The 20,756-nt window shown below is 46.9% G+C and overlaps 1 protein-coding gene across 15 annotated transcripts in view; it reads right to left on the bottom strand.

Annotated features, from left to right (window-relative positions):
- Nucleotides 1-20,756, bottom strand: part of LOC124182895 (RNA-binding protein Musashi homolog Rbp6) — a 400,556-nt gene that overhangs the window by 127,401 nt on the left and 252,399 nt on the right. For all 15 annotated transcript variants that reach the window (XR_006870884.1, XR_006870885.1, XM_046570684.1 and 12 more), the window contains one exon: nt 7,831-7,923. Coding sequence is in view for 13 of the 15 variants with exons in the window: in XM_046570684.1 (XP_046426640.1) it covers nt 7,831-7,923 (93 nt within the window). In the remaining 2 variants the exon portion in view is untranslated. The remainder of the gene's footprint in view (nt 1-7,830; nt 7,924-20,756) is intronic.

Raw genomic sequence — 20,756 nt, 5'->3', positions numbered from 1 at the left:
ATGTTGTATAATTTTTAAAGAAATTTAAACACTAGTATTGTTTTTTCATCCAACGGTGAGAACGGCTCGACCTTCAAATATCTGTGTTAAAAACGTGTTCGATATTATAATGGTATCGAAAGAAAGACAAATTCGTGTCGAAAATCTTTCTGCAGGCGTGAAATTTCTCAAAATATTTCTAGTGGTGTATAAAAAGAGTGCTGCAGTTTCGAAACGCTCGTTTTATAGCTTGATCAATCTACCGCTCGATCACCTTCTACAATTCTTTCGCATCCAGATACGGATATTCCAATACGATCGTTGAAGCATTTTCAACGATAGCTCGTTTGAATGATTTTAACGAGGTTGAAATTAGTAACGCTACTTTAACGATGGATGTTTAGGAAACATCGTTACGGTAAATCAAAAAAAAAAAAACGTTTTTATTTTTGAAAATCCTTCAGATAGTCGTTCTAAAATTGCAAAACAACGATTTTTTTTCACGTTACGAACTTCGGCCTTTCTGAATTTCGACACAACTTTTTTGCTTACGGATCACAAAAAAACGCACCACTCCTCGACTAACAATGAATCACGGCTCACTCGTTACATCATAGTTCGAGTTTTCGAAACGCGATTGTATTGCCCGTCTCCTGGTTTATTCATGGTTCTATCGGAGAGCCCAGATCCTTCAGGATCAGGCACGCGTAGTTTCTAGGAGCAGAAGGTGGACACGGGTCGAGTGTTAACCGGCGTCCCGGGAAGTTTACGGTACGATTCGGGGTCAACTTTGATTGCGAGGATGAAGGCGGACCGCCTGCCGGCCGAGGTCGTCAAGTAGTCGGGAGCGGTGAAGGGGCATATTAGAGCCTGTAACTTCTTACAATTATCGCAGGACGAGAGGGTCTGCTAACCGTGCTTTAATTTCACCCGACAATCGTGCAACGATCCTCGGGCAGTGTTGTTTCCCGGCTGTGCGGAAGAACTTGAGAAACACACGCAAGTTGCGCCCGTGCATACGGAGGGGTTGATAATTAGTAACTACCTCTCGATGGAGCTCAACGAGCGAAGAAATTATCCCATGCGAAAAGCTCTGACGGGCTGCATTGTCGGCCGGATAATTCTCCAGATAATGGAATTTATCAAGCCGAAGAGAAAACGGATACGTTCGTTATTCGACGCGCGGTTGCCCTCGGCGAGATCGCGGCGAAGCCTCTGCCGGGCTAATATTACTGAAAAGTCGTAATCAGCGACCCGATTCCTCCCGATAATCGCGTTTTACGTCGACGACGACACACTCGTCGGGCTCCGACTCGACGCGATTCGCATTGTCTCATCTGGCGCCGCTATTGAGCCAATGAAACCAGGTAGAAAGGTATAATTTCCAACCGCGTTGAACCTACCGCTGAATTAGCAACAATACGCTAATGAGGAAGAGGAGTATAGGTTCGAAAAACATCAAATTAAAAAATAAAACGAACAGACCAATACGAGGAATACCAGAAGCGTCTCTCCTCTCGCCCTCTCGTGGACTAATTCGTCTCGTTGGGGTAAAAATTTCGGTGTACGATTGTACAGACTGTATAACTCTGCGTCAATCCGACGATGACAATGTATGATGCCAATCTAACACAAAAGTCCGAACGGTTGAACGTTACCAACGTATATTCCACGATGCACGGTCGGTCGAAAGTAGAGTCGGACGCGAGCATCGGATGGAGTATCGAAAATCCAAGGAGGAAACAAACACGGAGGAGGTGGAGGTGGAGGAGTAGTAAGAGGAGCTGTCGTCGACAACGGGGAAGTCGAAGAGGAGGAAGAGAGGCCGGAGGAGATTTACGAGGGTCCTTTATTCTAGCACTCGGAGGGTCGACCTGAGTTTAAGCAATTTATTAATTTATCCTCGTTTCAGGTCCGCTATTCTGCTCCCCCCCCCCGCCCCGTATTCACTCCCGAAACTCGTGAACCTACCTTGTTCATCGGATCGTATACGCGATGCAGGACCCTCGTGAAACTGCTCTCGTCCTTCGATTGTAGGTATAAAAGAGAAAAAAAAAAGGTGGAAGAAGAAAATTTACCTTCCCTTGCGACTTCCGTTAAGAGTGTCTGTCTTTCTTTTCCCCAACTTTAGATTTCTCCCCCCCTCCTCGGCCTTTATCAGCGAGCCGGGCTGTTTCTTGGAAAGTCTTTACCGAAAGAGCGCATTAACCTGTACAGCGCACTCAAGAATTAATAAATTACCACCCCTCTTTGGGATAATAGTAAAGATACCCGCGGAGGGAGGAATAATAAAGGATAATAAATTAGTCGACGCCACTCGAGGCGGTGAGCAAGAGAGGGGAAAGCAATCACCCTGCAGCCTAGCGGTGAAAATTCTTTATTACGAAGGCGGGAAGACGGTGATCGTTTCGCAGGGTGTTGATCGAAATTAGAACCAACTACGCGTACGCGCAGCTTCCTCATCCATCATCATTCGATTTGAATGCGGAGGAAGAAAAAAGTTTCTACGTAAATCGATTCCGCGTTAAAAATCCAGGTCCGATCGAACGCTAAACTTGAGGTCTCCAGGGTGCGAAGACTTCGGAATTGTTGTTTTTTTATTTTTGTTTCTTTTTTTTGGGGGGGGAGGGAAGATCGCTATACTCGATACTCGCTCGAGGACCGCCGAAAGTTGTTTCCCGTCGTGTTGCGTAACGCATCTCTGAGCGGCCAAGGGCGCAGCTTTTTCGTAGACGTATGTATAAGCCGTTCGAGTCTGGATATGTGTGGTAGGAAGTCCCTCCAGGTCCCCACGGGGAACGGCCTTGTACGCGGAAATAGAGGTTGTACAGCGGAGAAAACGTGTATAGAATTTGGCGAAGGTCCTCGTCTTTCCTCCCTCTCTTTACTACCCCTAGTTTTCACCCCTTGAGTCTAGTCTGTACCCCGCTCTGCAGTACAACCTGTCACACATCTTTTGTCTAGCGATGCAGGCATCATTAGCGTCGCTCCGTTAATGAGCGCACTAATCACCTACAGACGACGGACTCGCCGTTGCTGCTGCTGCTGCATGCTGCGCGACGAGTGTTAGAAGAGACTGAGAGGGAGAGAGTGAAATGAAGAAAGGAGAGAAATAAGAAAGAAAGAAAGAAAGATGGAAAGGAGGAAGGGAAAGTACGAGGAGTAAAAAAAAATTTTTCAACCACGCTAAGAAAGGCTGCCTCTATCCTGAGATGCATCACCGCCTTATACCTACACATGTGCATACCTGTATATACGTACACGTATCCGTTATATGTAAACTCGTAGGAGCTAATGAAAATATTATATACAATTTTTTGTCAATGAGGTGAATTATTCCGTTCTGTCAAATTGTGGTGTTCTATTTTTTACCCGTCCCCGTCTGATTAGCGAAACAATTTTTTTTATCACCATTTGGACAAGCTCCGTCATGAATTTTTTTTTTTTTACCCCATACAAGGACCACCCTAGTGGAGAATAATCATTATTATTACCACGTTGACGAAAATTGTATACACACCTACGCGCATTTTATCGACGAATCTATGTTCATAAATAGATATAAGTAGTAGTTGCGGACGGTGAAAAAGAATATATTTGAGCGTGATCGATTACCGATTAAACGGCACGATAGCCGCGGTGCTGAGAGGAGGGGGGAAATTTTATTGACGAGAAACAGGCGTGGAGATCGGGATTAGCTGTGGGAATTTTCTTAATTCGTATGTAATTGGTGCGGATGGATTTTTAACGAGCTCAATGACCGGGCGCAACAATTTTGACCGATACGTATTTCCAGGGGAGGTTGAAGGGTGCGCAGGGATGGGGGAATAAATGAGTCTCAGTAATAAGGAAGAAGGGGGAGCAGCGATCCGTACGCGTCAGTGAATCTTTGATAAATTACCAAAGGAAAGAAAACAATGCCGCGAGGCGAGGGTGGAACAACGCCGAATCGAGGGGATGATGCCGCTGCCGACAGCGTTCGTTTGCGCCTTATCAAAAAGCTCTAATTACATTTTTATCGTGATAAAAAATATGCGGTGGGAGGGCGAAAAAGCTCCTCCCGTTTCCTTTCCGCCCCGGCACGTGGGTGCACGTATACTATCGCCGTGACGCGAATCGCCGGCACGCAGCGGGTGAATAGCAACCGCGAAAACAAAAGCGTCTCGCCCCAACCGCGCGCGTTACAAATGGCGCGTATTCGCGAAACGGCATTGTTTTAAATGGCTGTCGTACCGGGCGGAATTTATCCCGTTGACAAGCGGCGTGAAAATTTATTTATTTTAACGAAACCCGTGCGCAACAACGGTTCGTACATCCTGAAACGGTGGCTATACCTGCAAACAACATCGGAATATATTATCGGCGGGTAAAAATTCAACCGAACAATGATTGTTCTCTGCAACAACGCGGTGCCAAATGAAATGCGGAAATAATGCGCCGGGCGGTCTATCGCGAAAGTACGAAAAACCAGGAGCGAAGGATAAGATCTTCCTCCCTTTATCTTCCCGCATCCCTGGTTTATTACCGATGAATAATATCTTGCGTATATATGAGAGACGAAAAAGTTTTTTCCGTAACATTAGATCATCGGTTTCGCGGTGGAAAATGTTTTTGCATCAGACTTATCGTACCTATAACTTAAATTCCGTAACTTATGACGTTCTGTAATAACAAACAATGGAAATTTGTTTGCTTCTCTGCGTCGAGAGTACGCTGCGAAAAAAATGTGCTACCAACGAACGCGGGGGAAAAACTGACAAGTTGTACTAACCTTATTTGGTTGTTTGATCAATCGGTTCGATTCGGTTGATAATGTTTTGCAATAACTTGTCTTGAAAAATGAAAGAAACAAAAGGGAGAAAAACTGTTCTTCTTTTTCTTCGCGTCATAGTTATTCGTGACTTGAATTGGTTTTGAACAAAAATGGGAACTGCAGCCTTTCTTAATTTTCCTCTTGAATTTCCACCGAGTCAGGGACTAGACGTAGGTCTCGAATCGCGTGACGCTATTGCTGCTCCTGCTGTTGGCGGCTCGAAGGATGAAGAATTTATCGTTCGAATTTGCATCGACAGGGCGCATTATCTGGGCGGAGGGAAGAAGGCGCCGCCTCGATAACCGAGATTCGTATTTCTCATTCGAGGATCGCAGCCACGATTTCACGTTCGTCCTTTTCCCGCAGTCTGACATTTCGCCCGGTTATAATTTGGCACGAATGTGAAGGAGGCACGCGCGCGCCCCCGATCTCGATCCCGATCCCGCAGGAGATCCTAACCTAACTAAATCCCCGAAATAGATTCGGATACGAAATAAAAATAAGGCATTCCGGCAATACCATTAGCCTTATCGCCGGCCTGATTCTTCCGGCCGCTTCGCGGTCCGCCGACGATGGTATCTTCTAACCGAGCCCTTCTGCAACCACCATCCCTCACCCACACGCCCGGAATTCCGTCGAGAGATCGGAGAGAGCTCGGCTGAACCGGCCGTAGATCGCGATCGTCCGGATCGCAGATCAAACGTGGAAAAACGGCTTTTTCGACTTAATCTCGACCCGCGACACCGGCGGCCAACTTTGCATTCGACTCGCGACATTTTCTCCCCCCCGAGCATGTCGTATCGGATAAACTATCTCGGTTACTTATTTTTATCCGAAATGCTCGCGGGAGCGAAGAGTTTATCATTCCCGAAGTCGAGCGTGAGCTTCGTCTAATTCCTTAAGGGTACCGACGCGGGTTCTTTGGAAAAAAAAAGAAAAAACTAATACACAACGATAGTCCAAAATCAAGTTATTTCTTGATCAAAGTTATTGTCACACCGAAAATATTTTAACCGCAAGGATTCTAAACCACGAATCGAGTCATCGGTGCGAAAAAATCCTAGGGACATTAAATTTCCATCGCAAACATTTTTTTGATCTGTAATCAACTTTGATTCTCAAACTTTGTCAACTTTTGTCCGGAGAAGCTCTGTTGGTCCATTTAAAATCATAACCAAGTACAAATGTGCCCACGCAATTTTTATTACAAAACAAAGCGAGGCTTACACGAGTACGATGATTCTTTTGAATTCCGCAGGCCAGCTCTACGAGAAGCAAAGCGAAGCTTTATGTCAAAGTTTGAAAGAAATAGGGGAAGTTACGGGAGTATGGAAAAGGGGCGTAGCCATACATATATGTATACACGCGCACACACACATATATATATACATGAGGATATAACTGTATGAGGCAGTGAAATAACATATCCCTGGAGAGGATTCAATTACGAGAATTGCGTTAGTTCAAGAGATGGTATAAAGAGAGGATAAGGAATTGATCTCTTTGTGAGTGGAAGGATGAAATTTTAATCGAAATTGCATCAATTGCGCGAGTGGTGCTCGAACAGCTGCACCATCGCCTCATTCAGTTGAAGCGGTTCAACTTCGTCACGGGTTCCGTGCTTCGGGAAGCTGCAGACAAACCGACCGACCGACCGACTGTTTTACAATAGCTGCACGGTAATCACTTAGCGGAAATGGTATCTCGAGTACTAATTATCGAGGAAGAGACGGAGTCGTTTCGCGGAGTTATTCAGCTCAGGAGAATACCTGCCCACCTAATCACTTTACCTCTCGATCATATTCCTACCCCGTCAGCCCCTCTCCCTCCGAGGAGAATCCAAGTCTTCGAATCTAAAGTTCACTTGTACTTGTATAATACCGAGCCAAGGGGACTCGCTAAACTATCGAGAAACCATCCGGCTTGCACGCTACACCGACAATCGATTTCACCGGAATCCGTAAGGTCTCTCCCCCCCCTTTATCCCCCGTCCCTCCCTTTATACAGAGCTCCGGGATCAGACTCAATTATTCAGGAACCTTTTCGAAGCCCAGTAACAGATAAATTTTCATGCGCGCTGGCCTCTTTCACTCGTCGATGAATCGAAACTATCGATTGCGTCGGAAATACAGTGGGTAGAGATAACGCTGCTCTGTAAATAATGTCAATAAATAATAGTAACGATAAAAATGGTGGTGAGTAAAACTAAAGGAGGATATGATGAATTGTTTTGAATAAAATGAAACCAAAGTATATACAAAGCATAACTGTAGATTTTTTATTTTCCAACAACAAAACGATTTGCCAAAAGTATAATGATGTGTGTGTGTGTGTGTAACCTGTATAGGAACGGTAACGATCTGCGGACGAAGGTGGTGAGCAGAGGTGTAAAAATATATTGTCCAATTTCTTTGTACAACTATGAGTTGTAGAAAAAAAAAAAAAAGAAAAAAGAAAAAAAGTTAATCAACTAGCGTCAGCTGCTGTATCTACAAGACATACTACCGTACGTGTACAAGTCTACGTACTGTATTGCGTACATATTATGTTATTGCACTTTGAAAAAAATCAGCCCCGCGGTCAAGACAAAAATCGCAATAGACACAAATCGCGAGACGGCAAGAGGGCGATATCTAAGATGGAAAAAGACGAACTATAGAATTTGAAATCGACGATTACGCGTCCGCTTCCTCTGCGCTGAGATCAGACTCCGTGAGATCCGGGTTTCCGCCGGATTCGTTCCGATCGTTTAAGGTCAGACTTGCGAATATCGGGACAAACATACAGGGGACGTAGTAGACGGCGGGCGTTTGATCGTAGGGGTTGAGGGCGAGAGGTTGGAAATAGGAGGGGTCGTATTGGGGGGAAAAATCAGCCCCCCCTTCCCCCGCCTCCTCGCAGGTACGAGGAGAAGGCGAAGAAGTCGTCGCTAATTGCGGCAGCGGAGGGTGATAAGCGTGAAACGCGAATTCGCGAGGACCCTGAACCTGGTGGTAGAACGGGGCGCAGAGGGCGGAATTAGGCAATTCTTGACTCACCGGGCCGAACTGTTCGAAGTAGTTTTTCACGTCTTCGAGTGTCGTCGGCGCCGATAGCCCGCCCACGAATATCTTCTTTGTCCTAGTCACCATCTGCAACAGATTGGAAAGAAATAGCAGGGTTAGTATCGGTTTGCGAAAAGAAATTTGTAGGTACGGAAATTATTTTACAACGCGATTATGATCAACCGCAAAGGGGCATTCGAAGATTGTCGTCCGACTTTCGATGTTCGTTTAATTAATAATGACGAATATTCTGATATCCGTGTTAAATGAGCAGCAGCATCAGCAGCCTGACGTATGATTATATACTGCAAAGTGTTACGACGCGACAAGGTTTCGCATCGTCGGAAAGCCGACGGTTCAAAGTTCCGAAATGAAATGTTTCGAAGATTAAAGTCTCGATAGAGTGAAATTCTGAAAATTAAAATATACTCAACGAGTGGGTGTAAAAAATGAAGAAAACCGAGAATCAGAATGACCAAGATTCCGAATGTAAAAATATCGAAAATCAAAAAACAATGAAATATCAAAGTGGTGAAATTTCACAGAACTGAAAATCTTTCATGTCTCAGATTTTTAAATTTCATCATTCTCGTACTCTCGGAACTTTGACCTGTCGGGGTTACGCTCTTTCGTCAAAGTTTGATTTCTTTACTTCCAAGTTTCCCCAGCAAAAAATACGGAATTTTGTGCTTCGGAACTTTTAAGATTCGGAATTTCAAACCCGCCCCCCTTCGTCATACCAGCGGGAAAACTGGCGCAAGGATCGGGAAGAAATCAGGATCACGATTCGAGGTGAAAGCCGACGGACGTAATACTCTGCGGCGATAAATACAATTAACGACGTTTCGCCGAGCTCGAAGCGCAAAAAGTGTGCCGGCGCCTTCGACTTCCGGTTCGGAAGACGGTTCTGAGAAATGGGTGCACCGCTGCTGGGAGAGAAATTGATAAGGAAGAGATAAAATATGAACGCTCGAGTCGGTCTGAACGCAGCCACGCGCACAGAAACGGAAAAACCCGTAGACGCGACGTTTTTACCGGCGCGTGATTTTCGGGTCGCCATTTTGGACACGCCAACGCCCGAACGGAGGGAGGAAAAATGCAGCAAAAAATATCTACCGACGGGCTTATCAATTCCGGTTGTACGATGAGAAAAGCAAAACTGTTATACCTCATAATATCGAACAGGAAAGGAACAAAATCGAACCTTTCCTGGGGAATTATCGATCTCTGATTAGGATGGAAGCCCGTTACCCACTTCCGCTTCTTTCCGATTTTTCCGTCGAGCCATCTTTCCTTTCTTATTTATTTTTATTTCCACCGGTTTTTTACCTTCCATCTTGCCGCGATAGTGGAAGGAATTTTTTTCTTATCATCGTCGGGGTTCTTGTTGCCGTCATCGTGGTTGCGTTTCCCTTTTCTCTTATTTCGTATATCTTTCTTTACTTTTCATTTTTTTTTCTTTTTTTTTTCTCTTTTTTTGTTCTACTTTCCAAAACTTTTTACTGCCACGACGCGCTACGTCGCAGCACGAAATCGTTCGACCATTTCTTGCGAAATACGACGAGCGGAACGATAAAAGAAACGAGGAAAAAGGAAAGAAAGGAAAAGAAATAAATAAGCGTACACAGAAATATGTGATATTGCAAGAATGCGCGACAACATTCAAACTTATTGAACATCTGTAATCCTGTGTGAATTCGTTTCTTTTTTCTTTTTCTTCATTCTATTTTATTTTATTTTTTTCCAGCAATCTGACGAGAAAAAATCAAGTCTCGAAACTTTCGAGAAACTCGACGCTTCTTCAACGCTTGCAGACAATTTTCCCGCTCCCATTTATACTTGTTCCATTTCACTTTGGACGAACCCGCCGTTTTATCATCTTCAGAACGGACCTGGGTTTACACCTATTTGAAATTCCTAGCTCTCTCTAGATTTTCCACCGCTGCGTGCTGCCTGCTTGTAGGTTTACGTGATACGTGTAATATATGTTCAAGGGTATTTCTCTCACTCGGCAGACACGTTGCAAACTTTCAGCGCTGCTGCAATCCGGAAAAAGGTATACGGGTAGATATAGGACGTTGCAGCTGGTATGCAAGGCGTAGGGGAGAAAAAGCAGTTCGCCCCTGCCCCCCGAAGGCGAAACACACGACTGATATTTCACCGGCCGCATTTCTCGCATCCCTCAAATTCTGAGTTTTACCCGATTTGTCGGGAAAAAAATTTACGCCTTTAATCTGCGAAAACATCGGTTTGAAGTTTGTAACGTTGTCGTAACGATTCGTTTTTCGAAAAACTGGTTATCTTGCAACTTTAAAACGACCTGATATTCGGTAAACAGTAACTGAGTGATAAAGCATTAACGAACTCGAATTTTTTACACTCTTAAAAGTGATTGTGAATTTGATTTCACTAAAATTTATAGTAAAAATACGAAAACGTAATTTCAATTCACTAACTGGTGTAACAAGTTTATCGTATCTGTAAATTGAATAAACAGTAAACGTATGGTGGATTTCCTTTTCCGTATCCGAATAAAACTGGCAACATAGTGTAGGAAGCTGCTGAACAATTGTAATTCTTATTTCGAAGCATCGTTACGTAAACGTTATCAACTTTAGGCTCACGTACATAAAAAGAGGATAATTTTTTAACGCAACTTCTTCATCCCCAGCTTCATATTTCGTTGGCCCACCCTCTCCTTCATCCCTAATTAATCACCAGGTTGAAACGTATACGAGCGATGGCGGTTAGCGTTACAGATACATCGTACGCCGTTCGAAACTCGGCCTCGCGAGCGGTTCGAGAGCAAAGTAAAATAAAAAGTGATTCCGGACCGAGCGGTATTGCCGAGAAGAGGTAGGTAAACTCGAGCAATTTCGGTGATGGCTGGCTTAGACCTTTTTCACGCGTCCCGCTAGCTGGTAGCTTCGCCGCCGCTCGGCGCTATCTTGAGCCGCCCTTTTCACCCCCGTTTGAAGAGAGCGAGGCGAGGCGAGCAGCAGCTTATATTCTCGGCTCGAGCTAATCAGCGGAGTGTATAAAGTCCGGGTATAAAAATAAAATGACAGGATTTCAAAATTAGATAAATGGCTCGAGACCCCGCCGAGCTTTTCCTCCCGCGCGTAGCTGGCTTATTCAGGTCTCGAACTTGTACCGGATTCCCCGATTCGAAAGCTGATACTCTGGGAAAAGGGGATGACAGGGTTGATCTTGAGTAGTCGGTTGTGTACGGTGGGGGTGGCAACAAGTTTAAGGAATAAAAAAGGAGTCGGCAATCGCGCTTCCATCGAGCCGCTCAACTCGCGGGTCTTCCCGTTCACATTTTCTCTCACGTTCGCCTTATCTTTCTTTTGCCCTGGCGCAGTTTCCTCGAAAGACGGAATGGCGCGAAAGGTGCAGGGGTGGCGAGGATAATCCGCGGTCGCGCAATTCAGGTTCGCCCGTTCGATAAGGAGGCCGGGGAAAAATATCGAGGGTGCAAAAACGGGCGAATAACACATCGCACGCACACACACACACACACACACACGCGCGCGCGCGCGCGCCCAATATTCGAAACCTGGCCGATATACGCAACAAGTTTAACCCGAAGACGTTACACCCTTTTCTCGCCTTGGCCCCCACCCGTCAACTCGCCCCTGAAAATCACCCCGCACGGCTCGGAGAGACGGGGTGAAGGGGATGGCGGACAATTGGTATGCGAAACGCGCGGTACGCTTTAGCCCAATTCAGTTAGGAGAGTTAGGCGGGCTAAGTGGCGGCCTGGCGAACAGGTACCGGGGTTCAGGGTTGCTTCGAGCCTGGATACAATTCGGATACGCGGAAGCTCATCCGGATCCCGAGCATCCCGCAATCCCCGTTTCTCCGAGCTGACAGCTGAGCCGAACGACTCTCGAGGCTCCGGAGAAGCTTATCAACCCTCGAGGTGCGAGCTCCGAGGGTTGGAAAGAAGGATGCATGCTAGTCGCGAGGCGGCAGCAGATGCTGGAGATCCGGTTGCACTGAAATCGTAACGGTCAGCTTCTCGGTAGGTGTTTGCATGCGTGATTGATCGAGGGGTGAAATTCGGTTTGCCAAGAACCAAGTCGAAGAGTAATAATAATTTCGAGTAGATAATAAGTTGGAATTTCGTGACCCGATGAGAGATGTATACCTAACGATGTTTCGTTGGGGAAGGTCAATGAAGGATATTTTAGTTTTAAATTTCATAGCTTCTACAAATTCGGTGTCTACGCATGTGCTTGACTTCTAAAATATGTTAACGCCCGTAGCACACTGTACGACACGATCAAATCGTTGCCTAATTTTGTTGTTCCTTCAATAAATCGCACCTCGGCGACAATTGTGACATGACTAAAAAATGCAGAGAACACATTTGGATTTGCAAAATTCAAACGTATACAAGCTTGAAAAGTGACGGTTCTGCAGTTGAACACCACAAACTGTTTACTTGAAGGAACAAAAGGTAACTTCCATAAGCATGCAAAGCTTTTGCTCGCAGGTATCTGCTTCGATTGGAGAACTGCGATTTTTACGGGGTGTCACCCTTGTCGCCATGGTGCGAAATATGGTCCCAAGATGGCTGGCTGGGCCCAGCTATCAAATTCAAAACCAAAATGTCCTTCATCGGGCAGCTTCTTCGACGAAACATCATTAAAGTTGGAACAATTTTCCCAAGTTCGGAGTAATTAATCGCGCTGGAATAACTTTTTTCGTTATTCATTGTACCTACATTGAAGTTTGGAATCGGCTCCGGATCGACCGACGCTCTTTATCGCGGCGGCGTGGAGAAACAACAAAGCGGTGGGTATCGAACCGCGGGCTGTCAAAACACCGCATTAATCACTAGCCCGGCCTCGGCGGCGCGTAATTAGCTCAATTACGCGAACAATACCTGCCCGCGATACGAATGCGCCGACCTCGTTGCCGCCAACCGCGCCCCGCAAGCCTCCGAAAGCCAAACCCTCGATGCTCCCGGATTAGGCTTCGCTAACGTCGGACCCTCGCTTCCCGTACACCTACCTACGTGGCGTTTTCGTTACGAGTTTCCGTGATTCCGAAGCACTTTTTGAACTTCTCTAATCCCCCCCCTCAAAGACGACTCACGTGGGGGGTCCGATCGAACTCTCGTCGACGGCGTCGAGCTTTTCGCCTCGATTCCGGAACTTTACTTTTTCAGTCTCGGAATTACCGAGTGAATTAAACTGCGAGGAATTTGTAGCTTTCGAATTTCATGGATACATCACGCAGGGTGGCCGCAAACTTTTTGAAAAAAATTTAGGTGGGCGGACACCCTGATCACATCATCGATTTTGGTATTTCGATGCTTGGACTGTTTTTGTAAACCAAACCTTAACGTACGTTTGAACTTGCGCTGAATTATTTTGTGATTTTAAATTTAACAGGGGTTAAAATCCGCCTGCGTGAATGCAAGCTGGAGTTGTTTTTACAGAAGAGCATAAATGCAGGCCGATTTTGGAGAAAATGTATCCTGAATAGCACAAGTACAGGCGTATTTACCCTTCGCGATATTCCAACATATAAATAATCCACTATTCGTACAACGCCTAGTCAGAATATCGAGAGAACTGACAGCCTTTTTCAATCGTCCTCTTCAATTATTCGCCTAAATCGTCAAAGTTTTGTAGATTTCCAATCGAACACCCGCTACAGAGTTTATAGTCGTCGACCGGCGGAGGGTGGATTCGGGAAAATACGACACCGCGGATTCGAGGGGGCAAGACCCTTGGAACACGAGCAGAGTCTGACACAGTTCGACGTCACGCGACAGCTTGGCGAAGCGTTACCGTGACCCGGACGATATTATTAATAAAGTCCCTTTAGTTCTCCGAGTATGTAGGAACAAGACGACGCGAAGCCAGCGCGATCGTATCCATGCGACAGCTCGATCCCTGCACGAAGGGTTCTAGGGCCGCGGACACCCTCTGAATTAATTTTCCTAGGGATAGTTGAAAATCAAATCCGAGTCAAAAATTACAGGAGTCAAAACGAACGGCTGTTAATGCAGGTGAAATCAAATCGGTTGAACGCTTTATCAAGTCGGAAATGAGAATCTAGGTTAAACGAAGATTCGTCCAAACCACTGTTATTCGTACCGTTGTAGTTTGATTTAAGATGACGAATAGGGTGAAAAATAGTTGAAAAAATATCTTGCATCTTAAGTCGAACTTGCGATTTGATCGCAGAAGATTGCAAGCTTCGAGGTATCCGAAAACAGCTGAGAATATCTGGCGTTGGCTGGATCACGCACGTTATCTATGATATCGAGCTAATTATTCAGGGAGTCGGAACTGGCTCTGACCGTTACTCGTGGTACAGATCGAGTGACCGGAATTCATCTCGTTGAATATCGTGAATCGCGATCCTCGCGGGATAAGAGAGGTTGTCTCGCAGACTGGATGATCCGGCCGGAGAGAACCGTGTGAGAAAAGGGTCGAAAGGTGGACAAAGGGAGCTGCAGGGTACGTCGTTAACCTTGAATACCGAGGCGTTTGTCGTTCCTCTGTAGAGGCGCGACAATACGCGTCTCGGCGGAAGCAGATTCGGTCATAATGATTCCCAAGGTCTTGGCCCGGAGGGTTCCGTGCTCCGGGTTTCAGGACGACCGGTTTCCCCCCCTTTCAACGGAGAACCTCATTGTCCGGTTGTGAAGTTGCGTCGAAGCCGCTGATCAGGCCGCATACGAACGAGCCCGGGAGCGAGTAAACGGTCTTCAAGGTTTCGGTTGCGACTAAATTCAGCTCGCAGCTTCCCCTGCAGCGCTACGCCGCACCGGTCTACCGGAAACGCGACCGTGCTCGTTCACACGTGCCGTGAAGGGTCAAGGGTCAGGGCAGGACGACCCGATAACCTGACCCAGTGTGTTTAGGGGTAGTGGGAAAACTCAAGTTTCGAAGGCGATCGCTTATGGGAAATCAGGGGGTAGAGGGCAATTTCTTCTCGACCAACTTCCCGCCGTGCATCGCGTAATTATTAAATTCGGTTCAGCTGAGCCTCGCGGCGGGTACCCAAAATCCGCCCATTACCCCCTCTCAATCGGAAGTTCACGTTCCTGGTCCGTAGGCCACGTTCATCCAGTGCCTTGACTTAAGCTGTTTGAGTTCCGAGTTAGCGGATTACCGCAAACTCTTCCGCCAAACTCCCCCTGCTCAGAGCTGTCGCGAATCTTGCTCATCGAAGCGGATATTTTTCCGCGGTCCACTCGGAGGCGCGATTTCTATTTGCGATCGAGCCTCGAGATCGCCGAGCGGTGCTTTATCGAAGAGTCGATCATCCGGGCTTCCGAGTCGGCCATTAAAACTCGAAAAGCTCCGAACTTCCGGCCCCACGTATCGGATAAATCGTGATCTAATCTGCGGCGATCCCGAAGCGTTATTACACCCAGGGCTTTTCGGTCCACTCTTTCTACTCGAGGGCGCCACGCTGGGGAAAAAATAGGGCGAAAAAGAATAACGGGGAGAGCAAAGAGGTGGCCGAATCGTTCTTGCGTAACGTGTTTCTCCCTGCGTTCCGTCCCCCCTGCCTCAAGGGGTTTGTTTTACGAGTAAGCGATATCCGAGTGTGTGCACAAACTCGGCGCTCCTTTCTCCTCCTTTCCACGCGGTCTCGCGACGATTTTGACCTCTCATTTTTAATCCACGACTCGATAATCGTAGGCGGATATTATTCGCCCGCGAACGTACAGTGCTTAATGACTCGTGGGAAATGGTTTCCTGAAAAAAGTAAAAAACTCGCTTTGCTCCCGTCTTCTCGAGCCGCTCTCTTTGCTTCTCGCCTGACAAATGACACGCTTAGTTTTACGCCTCCCGCGAGAAAATGCGGAACGACGAATCCCGGCCTCCTTTTCTTTCTCCCTTCTCTCTCCGAGGGGAGCTGAAGGATAACGAAAACACGAGGGAAAGACGAACGAACCTGCGGATAAAGTCGGAGAAAGCGAAACTACGAGAGGTGGGGAAATTCGGGGGTAGAAACAACGCGTTGCCCGATTTTATGAAAGGAGACTTTGCTACGGGGATAAAATTTAACGCTATCAATAAAACGAGGTAAGTCCCCGCCGTCCCGATTTCGTGCCCCAATATCACGAGCCCCGGAGACTTGGACTATACTGCAGGCTGTCCGTGTGCCTGACCGAATTAATTTTAAACTTCGCAGCATCGGAATAGAATTTATTTCTGTCTCTACCGTTTGATTTTCCACAACGATTTATTAAATCCTTTCACAATTCGTTCGTTTTTTCTTTTCACTTTCTCTTATAATTAGAGACAATGAAATAATTCCAGAGATTTTATATAAAATAACAACAATTTTCGGAAGAGAACGGATTGTAAAACAGGGAATGAATTTATCGAATAAATTCAAACACAGAATCGCGCGCGTCTCTGTAAACAATAAATATACGGATGATATTGTACATAAACGAGGCAATGAAAAAATGGCGGTTATAAATTTGTAAATTGCACATTGCGCGAGAAGTATGGCGTCGATCACCTGCCCGAAATATATATGTGTACACACATATACAGAGGTATCTATATACATATATTCACAAAACACGGGTTATTACAGTGGCGATAAAATCTCTGGCTAATGGTTCCCCGCAATCGTTTTCCGATATGGAATTGTTTACAACAATCGAGGCAAGGCAGTTTGAGCCGGTGCAGCAAAGCTGGTCAAGTGCTCGAAAATTGCGTACAACGTACGAATCGAGAGTTGAGTAAATTCGTTCGAGCGTGTTGGCAAAATGCCGGGAATTTGCGTGGGTAAATTTTTTTCCCCGCCCGGGCGTGTGTTTACAGGATAAAATTGAACGCGATCCCGGACGGAATTTCCCTAATCACATCAGAGGCGAAAGTTCCTTATACTTGCGCAATTTCAGACGAAGCTCCCCTTGCCCTTTTACGATCCGGCACATAAAACTCGAGGTCGAACTTTCCTCGGTCTGAAAATCATCGGCCGGGAAGCTGGGAATCGCACGGCAACGCCGCTCTCGCGGATCATCCGTAATATCCGCATATAAACAAGTTTCAACAGCGGGAATTTTTCATCGAGGTCAAAGATTAGCGACGATATCGGGAACTCGAGAAATTCTCACGGACGAATACGACGATGCGCTTATTTCCAAAGATATAGGTACAAGCGAATGGAACAATCTGCGGAATAGCGCGGTTATATCGCGAAGCCGCGTCGCGGGCCAAAACTCGCCGCTAATTCGACGTCCCGTAGCTCCCGCGGGATCTCGAGTTATCCCGGATTACCATTTTCAATTACACCACACCCGACGACCTCTGCTGCAGGATGCATCATAAAGGCGGCCGGTTGGCAGACGCGAGCGGATGTAATTGAGCCGGAGTTTCCCGTTCGCTCCTGAATATCCGCGGTCTCCGTTCTCCGCGCTATCCTGCAGGAGACCGCGAGGCGAGCCGCCTCCGGGAATCGGCGCGAAAGCGCAAAAATAACCCGGGAGTGCCTGGAGGGCCGACGAAAGGAGCAAAATTCGGAACTGGGTTAACTATCCCCGCCACCCTTCCGCCCTTCCGCCCTTCCGCCCTTCGATGCGTCTTCCCTTTTGTACGAGCTTCGCGGTTTATGCCCGTCTAGCGAGACTCGCTTCTCTGCAATATTTATCCTACCAGGATTCGCGAGCTTTTTTCTGACCCCCTTTATATTTCCTGCCTTCCCCTTGCGCCTCTTGCTCTACTTGCTTCCCTCTTTGTATTCATTCCGCGTTTCTGGACCTGGACTGCCGATTTTTTGTCTTATTACCTCCGTTTATTCCTTCATTTGTATGTTGTTTTTTTTTCTTTGTTTTTTCCTAGATTCTCTTTTGCGAATCACGATCGGGTTTTCCGCGCGTCTCTTCCGTCGCGACGTGCGAAAGTTTTCCTCGACGAATGGGAGCTTTGCGTGGAAAAGAGAAAGTGAAATTTCTTTTTCATCCCCGCGCAAAAAACGGGGTCGTTCAAATTACTCGCAGGCGAAATTGATGCGTTATACGATGCGCACACAGACTTGATCGTGAAATAAAACTCCTGACGGTACGATACGACCGTGCATGTACATTGTACAATATATGTGTATGTATCTACACGCACGGAGGCGTAAATCACCCCGTAAACTCGAAAACAAGACTCTGATTAACGAAGGTTCGCACGCATGCACCGCGGGGGTTTTCGCCTCGCAGTGAGAAGAAAAATCCGAATAAAAAATGAGAGAGCTAAAAAAAAAAGAAGAAAAACGATCAGAGCAAATACGCACAAATTTACCGAAACCGCGATCGCGACCCGACCGATTGGCGTAAGCGATTGCGAAACGGACAGGCGCTTGGGGTGCAAAAACGGGGAAGTCGCACCGAGGGATCGGAGGGCAACTTGTGACAGGATGACATATCAATTTTCGGGTGTTTTTCTTTCGATCCTATACGCGCATCACGACGAACTGAAGAGTAGTTCCCGCGCGATGGCCAATGACTTATTTCTACCACTTCTCGGCCCCCGAAGAATAAGAATAAAACGAAGAAGAAATACAAGGCTAGAAGCGAGATCCGGCGATCAATCGCCCGAAGGAGCGAGGGTGCAAAAAATAAGGAAGAAAGAGGTGCTGGATCGAGGTTGAAAAGAGACGGTCGCTGAGGGCGGGGGGGGGGGGGGGGGGGGGGGCGGAAAAGTTTGAAAAACGATGAACCGCTAGATATTCAAGCGTACCTTCTCAGAGGTGATGAGAGGCGTGATGTACGTGGTGACTGCCGTTGTGTACACTTTGGGGGTGAGTTGTCGGTAACTTAGTACTTGTCAAGTACTAAGTTGTCCGTATAAATTCCAATTACCACCCTTCGCAGCAGCAGCAGCAACGACAGCTGAGGAGGCTGTATACCGTTACAATGCTTGTCAGCGGACGATGATGTCGATATCGAAATCTCCCTTTCCCTGCAGGTACTTTACGGGGTTGATTCAGATATGTAACAGGCTGCACCACTTCGCGAATACCAATTTTATATATTTATATATATTTGCGTGTGTATATATATATATATATATATATATACATATATGTTATATATACATATATATACGTAGCAGCTGCTCCTCGATATATATATATATATATATATATATTAATTTTTTTCACTGCTGGATATTATAACTTTTCTCCTTTGCTTCAGCCTGCGAGCTTGCGATCCAATTGTATAATCGAATAAATCACTTAATTGTCACGAACTCGGCCGTAGATCCAGGTACGAAGTAACTTTTTACAATTTAGTATATTATTATATATAATATATATGACGATTCTCGTTCAACTCACACGACGTTCCCGATTTATAAATATATATACATACTATATATATATATATATATATATATATACAATATGTGATGTGTATGTGCGTGCGTGTGGTCGCGTACGTGTGTATACGTGAGTGTGTGTGTATATATAAATGTATATATATTTATTTACTCGAAAGCTACCGAACGGACGAAAAATAATCTCGGTTTAAATATATATGTACATATATTATACATATAACATATATATATATATATATATATATATTACGTTATAATTTTTACTGCGGAACGCGAACTTTATTCCCGTATTATTATTGTTGTTGTTGTTGTTGTTGTTATTATTATTATTATACGCGTGTATCCGTTTGCACAGGCAGCCAGTGTTTACGCCGCGCGTCGTCGTCGTCGTCGTCGTCGTCGTCGTCGGTGGTGCGACGGAGGTGAATCGCGTAGGCAGTCAGGTGGTGCGATCGGCGCGTTGGATCGTCGTTGGCAATGCTACACGTTGTGACGCCGAGAACGGAATGGGGCATCGGTGGAGGCCCGGGCAGTTCGCGGCAGCGACGGTAGGGGGGATATCACCCTCCTGCCCCTCCCCTCCCCCGCCCCGCCCCTACCATGCCGCCCCCCTTTAACGGCGACGCGGGACGCGCAGGCGCCTCGAACGCCGCGAGGGTTGTTCGCGAGGCACTGCCGGGGTGGCCGCCGGGGGCTTCGCGCTTCGAGCTTTCGAGCTTCGAGCTTGCTTCGGGCTTCGCCAACGCCGCCGCCATCGACCGCGAGCTCCGACGAGCTGAGAGCCGAGAGCCGAGAGCCAAGCGCGTGGCTCGGCGCGAATGCCTGACCCTACGGGAATACTTAATGCCAACGAAGCTGCCGCCGCGACGCTGCGGGGGCGGTGCGGTGGGTTGCCTAAGGGCGGCGGTCCGAGGGGTGTCAAACGGGGGAGGCTATCGGACCGGCGTTCGGGTATTTGGCTTTCCGCACACATCCCCGGCGATATCTGCACATCTTCGAACACCGCGGAGGGAGAGAGGAGGAGGCGGGAGACGGCTACTTGTTACGCAAGGCAAGGAAGATCGCAGCTGATGCGGGTTTATCTCTCCGACCTTAGGATACAAATGTCCGTACTCCCCCCCGTTCTTTTACTCTTGTTTCCTCCGACTTCTCCGACTTACGGAGAACACCGCGAGAACGATACGAACCCCCGAGGAACGCGGGGCTGATGGAAGATTACAGCGTTTTACCTGAGTAAAACATAAGGGGATCCTCCGAGTAGTCGTCAACGTTCGTGGTCAGACGACGGACACGGGAAACGTGGACTCTTTTCCTGGCCGCCGGCCAAGAACCGTTCGCGCTTGTAAGATCGGAAAGAGAGAAAGAGAGATGGATAAATAGGCTCAACTGCGGAAAGATTTCATTGAGTCTCAGCGGGTGCTGGCCCCCGGCCAATACTACGGGGCACGCGTACGTCGCGTCTCAAAATCTCGCCGCCGTGTTCGCGGTTTCGAGAGGAGGCGGTGAAAAATCGTTTTATGAATACCGGGGGGCGGTCTCTTCGCGGACGTAATTCCTCTCCTTTTACTTGCCGCACGCGGAAGCTCGGGGCCGAGG

Source organism: Neodiprion fabricii, chromosome 5 (assembly GCF_021155785.1).
Source record: "Neodiprion fabricii isolate iyNeoFabr1 chromosome 5, iyNeoFabr1.1, whole genome shotgun sequence".
NCBI lineage: Eukaryota > Metazoa > Arthropoda > Insecta > Hymenoptera > Diprionidae > Neodiprion > Neodiprion fabricii.
This window is presented reverse-complemented; position numbering and strand designations above follow the sequence as displayed.